We start from the raw sequence: 17,552 nt of genomic DNA, 5'->3' as shown, positions 1-17,552 counted from the left end.
GGGACTTCTATGGTATTCTATGCAAAAATAAAATAAAACCAATTCTATATAGAAGTGTTACTATTCTAGTTGTCGAAGTTGCAATTTTACTTTGTTTTTCATCCAGAAGAACACGAAAGTTACTATCCAAATCTTTCAATGTATTCATCAAGTGTCAATATATTACAAAGAACACCAGAAGTAAAGATTACATCCAAGTCCGTAGGCCACCTAGCGACGACTACAAGCACTGAAGCGAGCCGAAGGTGCGTCGCTGTCATCGTCCCTCCATCACAAAAGTCGTGCAGATATTATTGTAATTGACAGTCGGGAAAACGAAAGTTACTATTCAAAGCTCGTTTGCTATAGAAGAAAAAATAACTGTATTACACTTTGGTTTACTATATGTACTGTATATTGCGGTTGACTTTTCACTGGTTCGCGGCAATGACAGCCCAATATACACGTGGCAGCTCCCAAGTAAAGCACACCCGGTGACCACGAACTGAGATGGCCAAAAACATCTGAAATCACAAATTGACCTGCTCGCCGGAAGGTCAACAGCCGTGTGAGTGGACGGCGTGACGGCACATGGGGCAGTGGGGCTTGCGCAGGAGCCAGCTACGGATGCACTCGAGATGGAAGACGTGGGAGCACGCCGGGAGCCGCCGCCCCTCGCGCTCGCCGCCGGCGTCGAACTCCTGGAGGCAGATGGGGCAGCAGCCGCCAGTGCCACCTGCATCAGTGACGGCCGCCGGCGGAAAGAAGCCGAAGCTGGACGATCTTGCCGGCCGGTCGAGGCCCACGACGGCGCGATCATCTCGTCTTCCACAGTACTGCGGGTCGGCGAGAGTCGTCAGCTCGACAACGGCGGCGACGGTGCGCTTGATTCGCCCGGTGCAGGAGGAGGAGGAGCGGCGGCGGCACCATATGGTGAGGAGGGAGTGGGCGAGGTCGAGGGAGACGAGAGCCCCGGCGAGCGCCCCCAGCAGCGTCCCCTGCGCGAAGCCGTCCTCGTCGTCGACGAAGCCTGACAGGAGGCCGTACGCGGCGCCGACCACCGTCCCGGCCGACCCGAAGACGCCCAAGAGGAGGGCACGCACCAGCCCGCCGGCCACCCGCGAGACCACCACCATCTTCGCTGATTATCGCTCCGGACGCCGGGCCTATGTGATGTGAATGTGATGGTAGGTACAAAAACCGCAGGCTCACTTGATCGAGGGCGCACAGGCTGGCCAACCACGTAGTGTGTGTGTGTGTATATATATATATATATATATATATATATATATATATATATATATATATATATAGCGGGCGAAGAAGCTACTGGCTAACCTACGTGGCAGCAGGAGATGGAGACGAGCTGTGCGTGCGGCCACTGGACGGATCCGAGTCAGAGCTTGAGCAGTGGCGTGTCACTGGTGACAGCGATGAAAATGCGGTTGGCCGTCGACGTCGAGGCATTGAAGCACCAAGGACCGGCCTCATCGCATCCCCAGCTCCCACTCCACTGTACACATTCTTCCTTTTTTTTATACTACCTCCATCCACTGTGTAGATTCCACAGCCAACGTGCTGTGGCACGAGACGACTCGCTGCCGACTCATCCATGCATGCAACAGTATATGGGTGCACGCACCGGGCAGGCAGCCAGAGCCACCCACCTGCAAAATGTGCTGGTGGATGGCAATGGCATGGCGGGTGCACGTACGAGCCCAATTAAGAGGATGTACTACAGGTCAGCGAACCAGACAGCCGGTTAATAAGCCACTAATGCATCTAATTCGAGCGGAGGATGCTGCGTCGGAATCGGCGCACGGCGCGCACCATGAAACATTTGGACCAGCCTATGCCCAGAGACAGCAGCAGGACGTCGACAATGGCCAACTCGCCCGCCATGCCGCTGCTTTCAGGCTCATTCAAGGTCGAGAAATTGCATGCCCCTCTTTCGGCGGGTCTTGTCAGCTGTTCAAACCGCGAGCTGGCTGTCCGCCCGGGGTACGACCATTTTTTTTGGTAGTAGCAAATTGCCTTGCTTAAGCAGCACCGTACGTGTGAGGCTGGTCATAGTGGAGAGTAACTTAAAGTAGTAACATACATATGTTACTAGTCTATGTTACTACCTCTACAGTGCATAATATGATACTCCCTCCGTTCCGAAATACATGACGTTTTACGTCTGCACGTTGAAATCTCATAACGCTACGAAATATTCGCGTTTTCCATTTTTACCCTCGACCGCATCGCTCTCAATCTCTCTCTCAGTCTCTCTCAGTCTCCCTCGCCCGTATCGCTCTCTGCTTCTCTCCCACCGCATCTCCCTCACCCATGGTGCCGCCGCATCTCCCTCGCCCGCGTCGCCGCGTATCTCCCTCGCCTGCGTAGCAGCCGCATCTCCCTCGCCTGCGTCGCTGCATCTCCCTTAACCGCGTCGCCGCTGCCCTCTTTCTCTCGCGTCGTCCCTGCTTCATCGTCCCAAGATTCGATTTTTACCGCCGGAGGAGCTGCTCGAGTAGGAGGAGTTGCGGGAAGAGGAACTGTGGCGGTGAGGAGTTGCCGGATCTGTGCGGCTGTGGGGAGCTGCTGCATCTGTGCGGCTGTGACGAGGAGCAGTAGGCGATGCCGAGCGCCGACGTGCCGAAGGAAAGGAGGATGGTGAGCAGCTGGACCCACGACGGCACCTCCGCCCCGCCCCCGCGCTTGAGCGCGTCGTACACCATCTGACGCCGAGTCGAACACCACCTGCGGTAGCTTGTCGTCGTCGCGGCTGCCGCCGTCCTCCTCCTTGCGCGCGGCCTCCATGAGCGACTCCTTGAGGAGCAGCTGCTGCGTCAGGTGGCGAGAGGATGGACATGGTGGCCCGGCTGTGCGTCCATGGATGATGACTCCTTGAGGTATTGCTCTATCTTCCTCTTACTGTCTCTTCTCCGTGAAAACTTAATGTCAGATGCTAGGAGTAGTGCTAGGAGTAGGGCTAGCAAATGGAGATTCTTGTGATCTTGTGTACTGCTAGGAAATGTTACGGATGCTAATGTCAGATGTGAGGCCTTAATGGCCTACCAAGCTCTCTGTAATCAACCAAGCAGCAGCAGCACTCCAACATTTCTTCAGAGGTTTACTGTCGATGGTCGATTGTTTTGCTTCAGTTGTCGTTCAATTCAGAGTTCCGATCCTCTGTTGTGCTTATAGGGCAACGCTGACGGTGGTGCTTGTGGTGCCCGACGCTGATGCCATGCTCGTGGTGCCCGACGCCTGCTGCTTCAGTCATTCATTCAGAGGAGTATCATATGCTGATGTGGAATTGCATGTTTTGGAGTCTTGTTTGGAGTTAAGTGAGGCTCTTTCTACTGTGCTCCAACATCTGTGAGCTTAGTAGGGTTCACAGTAGGACTGATTTTACTACTCATCTTGCAATAGTACTGTTGTTTCCTCACCAACATCTGTGCTACTGTAGTTTTGGTTAAATTTGCAATGAGCTAATGGCGTATTGTCCTCCTCTTGCAGCAGTACTGTACTGTACTCATCTTACAGTACTTAGTGAGTACTCCAACAGTACTTACTGTTGTTTCTCTCCATTTTAACTGAAACTTTAATTTAAATTTTAAAATTAACTGAAGCTTTACTTCAAAACTGCAATTGTTGTGATGTAGTTTCAGTATTGTTTTGGAGTAGTGGTTGCAAAATTTGGAGTAGCAAACATATCGGTATTTGGAGTACCTGAATAATCAGATTTGGAGTTTCTGATTTGCAGTCAGATTAGCTTGGAGCAGTAGCAGTGCTTGCTCTGCTCTTCTCTTCTCAAATAAAAAAAAGTGAGTTCAAGATTTGGAGTAGTGTAGATCTTCTCTTCTCTTTTGAGTTAATTTAAATTAACTCAAACCTTTCGGTTTCTTTAATTAAATTAACTAAAACCTTTTTGTATTAGTTAAACTAACTGAAACCTTTTTCTGTTAATTATACTAATTAAACGAAACTAGAGAGAAACTAATTAAACCACACAGTAAAAAAAGAGAGTTAGAGATCTGAGGGCCTCCTCTACAGTACAGTAGTAGCTTGCCATCTCATTCAGTCAACACAGAGTAAGAACCAATGATAGGATTTCATCTTGCACAACTATACCTGGAGACTTGGAGTATACCTACTTTGGAGTACAAAGAACACACGACACTAGTTATATTTGTGCTTCCATTTATTTGGAGAGGCACCTGTTTGTTCACATATCAAATTTATTTGGAGTACTACAGGAAATGCTAGGAGTAGTTCTTATGTGTACAGCAACCCCAAATTTAACTGAATTTAACATGTGTTAGAGCAGCAAATTTATTTGGAGTACTACAGGAAATGCTAGGAGTAAATTTGTTAGTGCCTGCTTGCTGCCAGTATTTAATTGAATTTAACATGTCTTAGAGCAACTAAGCTACTCTCAGAGAGATTTTTCAGAGGACTGCTTGCTCTGTTTCTGAAAATGACAGTAACTCTAGTGTTTCTGAAAATGAACAGTAGCTCATTTATCATTTGATCAATTTATCATGTGATCTTGATCAATTTATCATTTGAGCATGGACTAATATTTTTTTTCATTGTTTTGTTTCTTGTTGCAGTTGTTCAGCAAGGATTTAGAAAAAAGAAAACCCTCACTGACGAGCAAAAATATGCTGCTTATGTTCATATTGAACTATTGATTGTTCATGGCAGGAGTACTGGAGCTCACCAACTGCATCTTGACCGGGATCGATGCCCTCTTCCTCTTCCATGTTCATATCATCTTGGAGTATGTCTTCTTCGGCTGGAGTGCAGTTGAGATCAAAATCCATGCCTCTGCCCTGACTATGTCTATTTCCTTTTCCAGTTGCTGCATGTTCTGAAGTTGGTGCAATGGAGCTTGGAGCTCCACCTGCTGGACCTGGAGCCTGTTCAGGTACTGCCACGGTATAAGTTCATGCAACATCAAGCACTATAGTACTCCAACATCATGCAATAGTACTCTTGTCATGAAAATGATGTTGCATGACGTTGTAAAAGTGATTCTGCCCCTGTAGTACTTCATCATGCAGCTGTACTCCAACATCATATTATTTTGTTAATGATACTCCAACATCATGCAATTGTTTCAGTAGTATTGATTTTTTGTTAATGATACTCCAACATCATTGGAGTACTGCACTTATACTCCAATGCAGTGCTGATTTTTTGAATCCTCCCAACATCATGCAACATCATGCTCCAGTACTGAATTTTGTCATGCTAAATTTGCAACTGAATTGCCCCTTTTTGGACCTGTTGAACGACCAGGACCTGAAGTCAGCGGCGATCTGCAGTACCTGGAGGTGGAGCTGGCGAGGCCCTGGGAGGGTGGCGGCAATCTGCAGCAGGGCGCTGGCCTTGGGATGACGAGGTGGGGGATCTGCTGGCCCAGGACGATGAGGGGGATCTGCTGGCCCAGGAAGATGGGGAGGATGGAAGGGGATCTGTTGGGCGAGATGGGAGGCGATGGAGGTGGAGGTGGAGGATCTGGAGGTGGGGGGCGACGGAGGCGGGGGCGATGGAGGTGGAGGATCCAGAGGTGGGGGGCGACGGAGGCGGGCGGATCTGGAATACGACCTGGGTGGAGACGAGGAGAGAATTCAAAACTGGAGGGTAACCTGGTCATTTCGCTGCTTTTTCACCTGGTCGGAAAAAACCCCAGCGTCATGTATTTCGGAACGGAGGGAGTAGATTAGTATCATAGGTGGTCTTATTATTGCCATGCATGACACATAGTAGCATCACATTTATTATGTTGCGGTATCTACCTATGTTACTATAACCATCTCTCTCTTCTTTAATTGTCTGCCACATAAGCATGTTTGCGAGTCCCAAGTGCATGATACTATTTATGTTACCCCCACTATGGCCAGCCTGAAGTTGATTTCCTAGCTGATTTGCTTAAGTAGCACTTTGCAGGTTTGCGGCCGTTCGGGGCTACGCCCTTCACTTCCACCCACTGGTGACAAATAGTAGTAAAATAGAGGGTAAGGGCATCTCGAAGGACAATCCAAAAATTTCCTTCCATATTCGTTTGTGGACAGAAGAGGACCAGTCCGTGACACGGATGAGGGGTCGACCCATTCAACCGTAGCCACATACATTTTCACAACAACTCGAATCATCCGGATGAAATTCGTTCAAACAAATCCAGATTTGATATAAACACACCGGATTTCATATAAACATGACGGATTTCATTACAAATACATAAAAGGATGCTCGGGCTCTAGAGTATAACTAATAAATGAAGGAAATATGCCCTAGAGGCAATAATAAAGTTATTATTTATTTCCTTATATCATGATAAATGTTTATTATTCATGCTAGAATTGTATTAACCGGAAACATGATACATGTGTGGATACATAGACAAATAGAGTGTCACTAGTATGCCTCTACTTGACTAGCTCGTTGATCAAAGATGGTTATGTTTCCTAGCCATAGACATGAGTTGTCATTTGATTAACGGGATCATATCATTAGGAGAATGATGTGATTGACTTGACCCATTCCGTTAGCTTAGCACACGGTCGTTTAGTATTCTGCTATTGCTTTCTTCATGACTTATACATGTTCCTATGACTATGAGATTATGCAACTCCCGTTTACCGGAGGAACACTTTGTGTGCTACCAAACGTCACAACGTAACTGGGTGATTATAAAGGTGCTCTACAGGTGCTTCCAAAGGTACTTGTTGGGTTGGCGTATTTCGAGATTAGGATTTGTCACTTCGATTGTCGGAGAGGTATCTCTGGGCCCACTTGGTAATGCACATCACTTAAAGCCTTGCAAGCATAGCAACTAATGAGTTAGTTGCGGGATGATGTATTACGGAACAAGTAAAGAGACTTGCCGGTAACGAGATTGAACTAGGTATTGAGATACCGACGATCGAATCTCGGGCAAGTAACATACCGATGACAAAGGGAACAACGTATGTTGTTATGCGGTCTGACCGATAAAGATCTTCGTAGAATATGTGGGAGCCAATATGAGCATCCAGGTTCCGCTATTGGTTATTGACCGGAGACGTGTCTCGGTCATGTCTACAAAGTTCTCGAACCCGTAGGGTCTGCACGCTTAAAGTTCGATGACGGTTATATTGTGAGTTTATGTGTTTTGATGTACCGAAGGTAGTTCGGAGTCCCGGATGAGATCGGGAACATGACGAGGAGTCTCGAAATGGCCGAGACGTAAAGATTGATATATTGGACGACTATATTCGGACTTCGGAAAGGTTCCGAGTGATTCGGGTATTTATTGGAGTACCGGAGAGTTACGGCAATTCGCCGGGGAGAAGTATTGGGCCTTATTGGGCCATACGGGAATAGAGGAGAGAGTCCAAAAGGAAGGAGGCGCGCACCCCCCCTCTGGTCCGAATTGGACAAGGGGTGCAGCCCCCTTTTCCTTCTCCCTCTCCCCCTCTTTCCTTCTCTCCTACTTCAACAAGGAAAGGAGGAGTCCTACTCCCACCCCTTGGCGCACCCTCCTCCTTGGCCGGCCGCCTCCCCCTTGCTCCTTTATATACGGGGGCAGGGGGCACCCCATAGAAAAAAACAATTGATCGTTTGATCTTTTAGCCGTGTGCGGTGCCCCCCTCCACCATAGTCCACCTCGATAATACTGTAGCGGTGCTTAGGCGAAGCCCTGCGTCGGTAGAACATCATCATCGTCACCACGCCGTCGTGCTGACGAAATTCTCCCTCAACACTCGGCTGGATCGGAGTTCGAGGGACGTCATCGGGCTGAACGTGTGCTGAACTCGGAGGTGCCGTGCGTTCGGTACTTGATCGGTCGGATCGTGAAGACGTACGACTACATCAACCGCGTTGTGCTAACGCTTCCGCTTTCGGTCTACGAGGGTACGTGGACAACACTCTCCCCTCTCGTTGCTATGCATCACCATGATCTTGCGTGTGCATAGGAAATTTTTTGAAATTACTACGTTCCCCAACAGTGGTATCAGAGCCAGGTTTTATGCGTAGATGTCATATGCACGAGTAGAACACAAGTGGGTTGTGGGCGATATAAGTCATACTGCTTACCAGCATTTCATACTTTGGTTCGGCGGTATTGTTGGATGAAGCGGCCCGGACCGACATTACGCCTACGCTTACGCGAGACTGGTTCTACCGACGTGCTTTACACATAGGTGGCTGGCGGGTGTCAGTTTCTCCAACTTTAGTTGAACCGAGTGTGGCTATGCCCGGTCCTTGCGAAGGTTAAAACAGCACCAACTTGACAAACTATCGTTGTGGTTTTGATGCGTAGGTAAGAACGGTTCTTGCTAAGCCCGTAGCAGCCACGTAAAACTTGCAACAACAAAGTAGAGGACGCCTAACTTGTTTTTGCAGGGCATGTTGTGATGTGATATGGTCAAAGCATGATGCTAAATTTATTGTATGAGATGATCATGTTTTGTAACCGAGTTATCGGCAACTGGCAGGAGCCATATGGTTGTCGCTTTATTGTATGCAATGCAATCGCCCTGTAATGCTTTACTTTATCACTAAGCGGTAGCGCTAGTCGTAGAAGCATAAGATTGGCGAGACGACAACGATGCTACGATGGAGATCAAGGTGTCGCGCCGGTGACGATGGTGATCATGACGGTGCTTCGGAGATGGAGATCACAAGCACAAGATGATGATGGCCATATCATATCACGTCTATTGATTGCATGTGATGTTTATCTTTTATGCATCTTATCTTGCTTTGATTGACGGTAGCATTATAAGATGATCGCTCACTAAATTATCAAAGTATAAGTGTTCTCCCTGAGTATGCACCGTTGCGAGACACCACGTGATGATCGGGTGTGATAGGCTCTACGTTCAAATACAACGGGTGCAAAACAGTTGCACACGCGGAATACTCAGGTTAAGCTTGACGAGCCTAGCATATAACAGATATGGCCTCGGAACACGGAGACCGAAAGGTCGAGCGTGAATCATATAGTAGATATGATCAACATACTGATGTTCACCGTTGAAACTACTCCATCTCACGTGATGATCGGACATGGTTTAGTTGATATGGATCACGTGATCACTTAGAGGATTAGAGGGATGTCTATCTAAGTGGGAGTTCTTAAGTAATATGATTAATTGAACTTAAATTTATCATGAACTTAGTCCTGATAGTATTTTGCAAATTATGTTGTAGATCAATAGCTCGCGTTGTTGCTTCCCTATGTTTATTTTGATATGTTCCTAGAGAAAAACTATGTTGAAAGATGTTAGTAGCAATGATGCGGATTGGATCCATGATCTGAGGATTATCCTCATTGCTGCACAGAAGAATTATGTCCTTGATGCACCGCTAGGTGACACACCTATTGCAGGAGCAAATGCAGACGTTATGAATGTTTGGCTAGCTCAATATGATGACTACTTGATAGTTTAGTGCACCATGCTTAACGGCTTAGAATCGGGACTTCAAAGACGTTTTGAACGTCATGGACCATATGAGATGTTCCAGGAGTTGAAGTTAATATTTCAAACAAATACCCGAGTTGAGAGATAAAAGATGGAGGAGAATAGCTCAAGTAGTGAGCATGTGCTCGGAATGTCTGAGTACTACAATCGCTTGAATCAAGTGGGAGTTAATCTTCCAGATAAAATAGTGATTGACAGAATTCTCTACTCACCATCACCAAGTTAGTAGAACTTCGTGATGAACTATAATATGCAAGGGATAACAGAAACAATTCCCAAGCTCTTCGTGATGCTGAAATCGACGAAGGTAGAAATCAAGAAAAACATCAAGTGTTGATGGTTGACGAGACCACTAGTTTCAAGAAAAGGGCAAAGGGCAGAAGGGGAACTTCAAGAAGAACGGCAAGCAAGTTGTTGCTCAAGTGAAGAAGCCCAAGTCTGGACCTAAGCCTGAGACTAAGTGCTTCTACTGCAAAGGAACTGGTCACTAGAAGCGGAACTACCCCAAGTATTTGGCGGATAAGAAGGATGGCAAAGTGAACAAAGGTATATTTGATATACAGATTATTGATGTGTCATTAGCCTAGGATTTACCCTTTTAACCGTAGGTATTCTTTGTGGAGCAGTATGGGCTAATGAGGCCTGGGGATCCTATTGGAATTGGGATCCTAAGGAAACTTGGGCATTTATTACTTGGACCATATTCGCAATTTATTTACATAGTAGAACAAATACAAATTGGAAGGGTACGAATTCTGCACTTATAGCTTCGATAGGATTTCTTATAATTTGGATTTGTTATTTTGGTATAAATCTATTAGGAATAGGCTTACATAGTTATGGTTCGTTTACATTAACACCTAAATGATTACATAAAACCTTCATGAAATGAAGGTTTTTACTTTTATGTTTTATTTGAGAACCCCTTGAACGCCTTCTCAAAGGGTTCTCAAAAATTCGAGATAGATCTAATTATACTTTTTTACTTATTTCTGCATTAATAGAGCAGACGAGTAAAAAAAAGCAAACCTATTTAGGATAATAATTGGATAAGAGAGCCTCTACCCTGTCAACGGATAGGGAGAGAACAAAATCTGGATAAATACCAATTCCTATTACTGGTAAAAAGATACAGATTAAAATAAAGAGTTCTCGTGGTCCAGAATCCACAAAATTTGCGTTTGGAACATTAAATAGCTTGTATCCATAGAACATCTGGCGTAACATAGATAATAAATAAATAGGAGTTAATATCATTCCAATTGCCATTACAAAAGTAATTAGTGTTTTTGGCATTAACAGAAATTTTGGACTAGTAATTAGTCCAAAAAATACTACTAATTCTGCGACAAAACCACTCATTCCTGGTAAGGCAAGAGAAGCCATTGAAAAGCTACTAAACATGGTAAAAATTTTAGGCATTGGGATGGATATTCCCCCCAGTTCTTCGAGATAAACAAGACGCATTCTATCAGAAGCGGTTCCTGCCAAGAAAAAAAGTGTAGCACCAATAAATCCATGGGATAATATTTGTAAAATAGCTCCATTGAGTCCAATGTTGGTTATGGAACCAATTCCTATAATTATGAAACCCATGTGAGATACAGAGGAATAAGCTATTCTTTTTTTGAAATTTCGTTGACCAAGAGAAGTTGAAGCTACATAGATTATTTGGATCGCTCCTATTATTACTAACCAGGGCGAAAATAGATAATGAGCATGAGGTAACAATTCCATGTTGATCCGAATCAATCCATATGCTCCCATCTTTAATAATATTCCCGCTAAAAGCATACATGTACTATAATGTGCTTCCCCATGGGTATCTGGTAACCACGTATGTAGGGGTATAATCGGCAATTTGACAGCATAAGCAATAAGGAAGCCAAAATATAAAAGTATTTCCAAGGTTGCAGGGTATGATTGATTAATTAATCTTTCCAAATCTAATCCTGGTTCGTTGGAACCATATAAGCCCATACCCAGAACTCCGATTAAGAAAAAAATGGAACCGCCTGCAGTATACAAAATAAACTTTGTAGCTGAATATAGACGCCTCTTCCCCCCCCCCACATGGATAAAAGTAAGTAAACAGGAATTAATTCTAACTCCCACATGATAAAAAAAAGTAAAAGGTCTCGCGAAGAAAATAATCCTATTTGACCACTATACATTGCGAGCATCAGGAAATAGAATAATCGCGAATTCCGTGTAATTGGCCAAGCTGCTAAAGTAGCTAAAGTAGTGATAAATCCTGTCAATAAAATAGATCCTAATGAAAGTCCATCGATTCCCAATCTCCAGTGGAAATCGAAGACATCTATCCATTTATAATCCTCCTTTAATTGGATTAAGGGATCCTCCAGTTGGAAATGATAACAGAACGCATAAGTCATTAGAAGGAATTCTAATAAACAAATAGATATAGTATACCACCTAACGACTTTGTTTCCCTTATGAGGTAAAAAGAAAATTAATGAACCTGCAAATATCGGCAAAACAACAAGTATTGTTAACCAAGGAAAATAACTCATGATAAAGTGATAAAGACAAGATACGTTTTGACCAGAAAAGCCCATGCTCGATTATTTCGAGCACAGGCTTCTTCGGTAAAGAGGAATCAGATGATTCGAGTGAAGTTTTTTGTAACGTATCAATAAGATAGAGCCATGCTACGTGTTGTTTCAGGCCCTAAATAAACGCGGACACTTAAAAAATCTGTCGGGCAGGCAGATTCACATCTCTTACAACCCACACAATCTTCGGTTCTCGGCGCGGAAGCAATTTGCTTGGCTTTACATCCATCCCAGGGTATCATTTCTAATACATCTGTTGGACAAGCTCGTACACATTGAGTGCATCCTATACATGTATCGTAAATTTTTACGGAATGTGACATTGGATCTATAAATTTTTCTTTTCAACATAAAATTTTTCGATCTGGTAAAAATGAAATTAGTACTATAATGAGTCATATGTATTGTAGACACCAGACGAAGCAATGGTTTATCCAAACTTCAAAAATAAAAATCTATTTTTTAATCTGTTTGTGAGAAAGCGTGAAGAGAGCCAAGAGACTTTAATTTTGGATTTCAACAATAAGAAATAAGAAAGAATTTTACGAATTGTACAGACGAATTCGAATTAGCCAATAAATTGGCTATCGTCTTTTCAATATAAATTATTGCAATATTCAAATTGCAATATCAATGAATTACAAATACAAAAATTCATTTAAGTGAAAAAGAATACTATGCAATAATCTACTAAAAAAAGCAATAATCTACTAAAATAAATGGATATTCTCAAATAATACTAAGAAAATAGTATTGATTTCTATTTATTTTAATATGTGCGCCTTTGTTTAGAGGATTCTATGTCTAATTATTCAAAATTCTAATTATTCAATAAATTAGATTGATTGATACGAGTGGATTTCCTATTACGATGGATGGAAGAAAGAATGGATAGTCCAATAGCGGCTTCAGCAGCCGCAAGGGCTATAACAAAAATTGCGAAAATATCTCCTTTTAATTGGCGACTATCAAATAGATCAGAAAATGTTACGAGATTTAGATTAATTGAATTCAGTATAAGTTCAAGACATATTAGAGCTCTAACCATGTTTCGGCTTGTGATCAATCCATAGATACCAATCGAAAATAAATAGACACTCAAAAAAAGTACATGCTCAAACATCATTAACTAACTCCTTATCAATCTCGATTCATTTCAATATGAGGGCAAGAATTGAACCGATTCAATTAATTACAATAGAACAATTACACAACAAAAGAGAAAATAAAGGAGGTATTTGTTGGCAGTAGATGGATTTTACTAAATCAAAATTGTGATTATTTAGTTATTTATTTTAGATTTGCAATTCTTATAATTTGTACTTTTTCTAAGTTTTCTTATTGCCGAGCCATAGTAATTGCACCTATTAAAGAAACTAGAAGAATTATGGAAATGAGTTCAAATGGAAGATAAAAATCGGTTGCTAAATGAATTCCAATTTGTTGAACATTATTTATGAGACCCTGTTCTACTATTTGGTTTGATCTTGTAGTCCAAAGAATTCCATACCACGACGTATCTGGGATAGTAGTCATTAGCGAAAAAACAATAGTTATACAAACGAGTGAAGTGAACCCATCTCCAATAGTCCAATAATTCTTATCTTTAGACCATTCTGAGCCATTTACGAACATTACAGCGAATATGATCAAGACATTTATGGCTCCCACATAAATAAGAAGTTGTGCGACAGCTACAAAGTAGGAATTTAATAAAAAAATAGAATAAGGATATACAAACAAGAACTAATCCCAGCGAAAAGGCAGAATAAATGGGGTTGGTAAGTAATACTACTCCTAGACCCCCTAGTAGAAGAACAAATCCCCCAAATAGCATAAGAATCTCATGTATTGGTCCAGGTAAATCCATTATGGATAAAAAGAAATTAATAGTATAAAATTTTTCATGAACTGACTAAAACTAAAGGATTCAAGGAAGGAAAAAAGGATTAGGGTATTTTTTTGTGTATAAACTGTATAGTTATAAATTATATTATATCACGAAAATCTAGTCTGATTTAAAATAAGAAATAATTTCCAATAAGCAGTAGTTTTTCTTTATAGTTTAATTTTAAAGTTTAATAAAGAATTATTAGATTTTTATAACAAAAAGACAAAATCAAAGTTTAGTAATCAGTAATCGTTCTTGAATTCGAAGATTTTTCTTTGTTTATTTTACTTTCAGACGAATTCCTAATTGTTTGAATTGTGTAATCTCCCATTATGGAGATTGGTAACCGACTTAAAGCAATTTGATTGTAATTCAATTCATGACGATCATAGGTAGAAAGTTCATATTCTTCAGTCATTGATAAACAGCTTGTTGGACAGTACTCAACACAATTGCCACAAAATATACAAACTCCGAAATCAATACTATAATTAAGCAATTGTTTTGTTTTAATATCCTTTTCAAATCTCCAATCCACAACGGGTAAATCTATCGGACATACGCGAACACATACTTCACAAGCAATACATTTATCAAATTCAAAGTGGATTCGCCCTCGGAAACGCTCTGGTGTAATTGATTTTTCATAAGGGTAGTGAATCGTTATAGGTAAACGATTTGTGTGGGATAAGGTAGTTATGAAACTTTGACCTATGTACCTTGTAGCACGTATTGTTTGTTGACCATAACTCATGAACCCAGTTACCATAGGGAACATATTCATTCTAAATATCTATGAAAAAGATATGTTTCTTTCTCTTGTTTGAGAGAGCTTTTGTGTTGAAAATATTCTTACTATTATTGTATTATCTTATTTATAGTGAAACAAGTTGAGAAGAGGTTGTTAATAAGAGATTGCCCAGGGAAATAGGTAAAAGAAATTTCCATCCAAGATTTAATAACTGATCCATTCTCATCCTCGGTAAAGTCCATCTTATTGTGATAGAAATGAAGAGAAATAAATAAGCTTTAGTCAATGTAATAAATATACCCATTGTCATTTCCAAAATTCCAACTGCTTTATTCATTTGGAAAAAATCAAAAAAGGATATATAGGGAATAGATAAATTCCACCCGCCCAAGTAGAGAACTGTTACAAATAAAGAAGAAACTAATAAATTTAGGTAAGAAACAAGATAAAATAAACCATATTTGATACCGGAATATTCAGTTTGGTAACCTGCTACTAATTCTTCCTCCGCTTCTGGTAAATCAAAGGGTAATCTTTCACATTCTGCCAAAGAAGAAATTAAAAAAACCAGAAAACCTATAGGCTGACGCCAAATATTCCATCCAAAAAAACCGTATTTTGACTGTGCTTCAACTATATCAACTGTACTTGAACTGTTAGATAATCATAGTCGATGATAACATCACAGTTCCCACCGCTATTTCAAAACCGTACATGAAACCTTAGCTTCATACGGCTAATTATAGAATTATAGAATTTATTGGTATTTTCATTTGATCATTATAGACTTTATTATTTGTTAATAATTTGAGGATTAATATTTCACTAAGGGGAACATAGAGTCAGAGTAAATAAAATTGCTAATTCTGATTAGAAAAAAAGAATAAATATCAAGCGTTATAGTATAATTTTGAATACTATAAAAAAGTAAGACGGGAGGTGGGGGAGATAAAAACTTTTGGATATATTGATTCGGATTGAATTGCAAATACATCAAGGATAGAATCAATTCAATTCTGAATTGCAATAAGCAAGCGAGGTCTCTCAAATAGAGTCGAACTGAACTGCTAGACTACGTTGAGTGATGAACTCAATGATTCAAAAAAAAACTAAGAGATGGATGAAATTACACAAGGAATCCTGGTCTCAAAGAAGAGGGAAATGGGGATATGGCGAAATCGGTAGACGCTACGGACTTGATTGTATTGAGCCTTGGTATGGAAACCTGCTAAGTGGTAACTTCCAAATTCAGAGAAACCCTGGAATTAAAAAAGGGCAATCCTGAGCCAAATCCGTGTTTTGAGAAAACAAGGGGTTCTCGAACTAGAATACAAAGGAAAAGGATAGGTGCAGAGACTCAATGGAAGCTGTTCTAACGAATCGAGTTAATTACGTTGTGTTGTTAGTGGAATTCCTTCTAATTCTAAATTAGAGAAAGAGGGGTTTTATACCTTATACATTTAATAAACACGTATAGATACTGACATAGCAAACGATTAATCACAGAACTCATATTATATTATAATTCTAATATAGGTTCTTTATCTTTTTTAAAAATGAAATTAGAAATGATAATGATTATGAAATAAAAAACTCATATCATAATTTTTTTTTCATTATTGTGAATCCACTCCAATCGAATATTGAATAATCAAATTCTTCAATTCAAATTCAAAGTTTTCGAGATCTTTAAAAAAGTGGATTAATCGGACGAGGACAAAGAGAGAGTCCCATTCTACATGTCAATACTGACAACAATGAAATTTCTAGTAAAAGGAAAATCCGTCGACTTTATAAGTTGTGAGGGTTCAAGTCCCTCTATCCCCAAATCCTCTTTTATTCCCTAACTATACTATATTATTATTATTTATCCTCTTTTTTTTCTTTTTATCAATGCAATGGGTTTAAGATTCATTAGCTTTCTCATTCTACTCTTTCACAAAGGAATGCGAAGAGAACTCAATGGATCTTATCCTATTCATTGAATAGATTTCTTTTTTATTAGAGTATCGGCAAGAAATCTTGGTTATTCACTCTATTTTTAAGTTTTATTTAAGTAAACCATGCACAATGCATAGGACTACCCCCCCATTTTCAAATTTTAAATTTGAAATACTTTAATTAATTTTTAGTCCTTTTAATTGACATAGATACAAATACTCTACTAGGATGATTCACAAGAAAAGGTCAGGATAGCTCAGTTGGTAGAGCAGAGGACTGAAAATCCTCGTGTCACCAGTTCAAATCTGGTTCCTGGCAGAGAAAAAAAAAAAAAAAGATCCACCGAATAGGTATTGATCCAAATACCTCGAGATGGATTGTGATACATATTCATTAATAATATTTATTCATCTAATTTGTATTCCGCTATTCCGACGAATATTTTTTTAGTCTTGCTTATCTTTATCTTATCTTATTTTCCTAGTTGTGCTAAGTAATGTGCGCGGTACAAAGTTCCTGGTAGAGAACTTCTTTGAGTCATCCTATTTTTCTGCTCATATGAAGGAAATTAATATGCGATTTTCAAAATAGGGGAATCCAAATGAAACCCTTTTTTTGCTCAGTCTATCTGGAATGCTTTTGTATAATTAGGAATTAATTATAAATAGGTATTCCGTTTCATCTAGGAAAAGAACCTAAAAATATTCCTTGACTTGAATAAAATCTGGAGTTGTGTTGTATAAGTGAGCATTAATTTCTTATCATTCAATGAGCATCTTGTATTTCATAAAAATTGGGGGTTATATAATCCTTACGTAAGGGCCAGCCTATCCAACTTTCAGGCATTAGGATACGTTTAAGGCGCGGATGATTATCATAAGAGATTCCCACCATATCATAAGATTCGCGTTCTTGAAAATCGGCACTTCTCCAAATCCAGAAGACAG

The 17,552-nt window shown here is 40.9% G+C and overlaps 2 protein-coding genes and 1 non-coding gene across 3 annotated transcripts; 2 read left to right on the top strand and 1 right to left on the bottom strand.

The window, feature by feature from the left end:
- Positions 1-282: 282 nt before the first annotated feature.
- LOC123051363 (NEP1-interacting protein 2-like) lies at positions 283-1,214 on the bottom strand. The gene has a single exon (XM_044474232.1). The coding sequence runs from the start codon at positions 1,113-1,115 to the stop codon at positions 537-539; it is 579 nt and encodes a 192-aa protein (XP_044330167.1). The 5' UTR covers positions 1,116-1,214; the 3' UTR covers positions 283-536.
- A 3,439-nt stretch (positions 1,215-4,653) lies between these two features.
- Positions 4,654-6,100, top strand: LOC123055594 (uncharacterized). Its single transcript, XM_044479543.1, has 4 exons — positions 4,654-4,753; positions 4,832-4,900; positions 5,275-5,674; positions 5,926-6,100. The coding sequence occupies exons 1-4, from the start codon at positions 4,717-4,719 to the stop codon at positions 6,098-6,100; spliced, it is 681 nt and encodes a 226-aa protein (XP_044335478.1). The 5' UTR covers positions 4,654-4,716.
- Positions 6,101-16,850: 10,750 nt separating this feature from the next.
- On the top strand, positions 16,851-16,923 carry TRNAF-GAA (transfer RNA phenylalanine (anticodon GAA)). The gene has a single exon. It is a non-coding gene; the product is annotated as a tRNA-Phe (tRNA).
- The last annotated feature ends 629 nt before the right edge of the window (positions 16,924-17,552 follow it).

Source organism: Triticum aestivum, chromosome 2D (genome assembly GCF_018294505.1).
Source record: "Triticum aestivum cultivar Chinese Spring chromosome 2D, IWGSC CS RefSeq v2.1, whole genome shotgun sequence".
Taxonomy (NCBI): Eukaryota; Viridiplantae; Streptophyta; class Magnoliopsida; order Poales; family Poaceae; genus Triticum; species Triticum aestivum.
The sequence above is the reverse complement of the archived record's forward strand: the minus strand, read 5'-3'. Positions and strand labels throughout refer to the sequence as shown.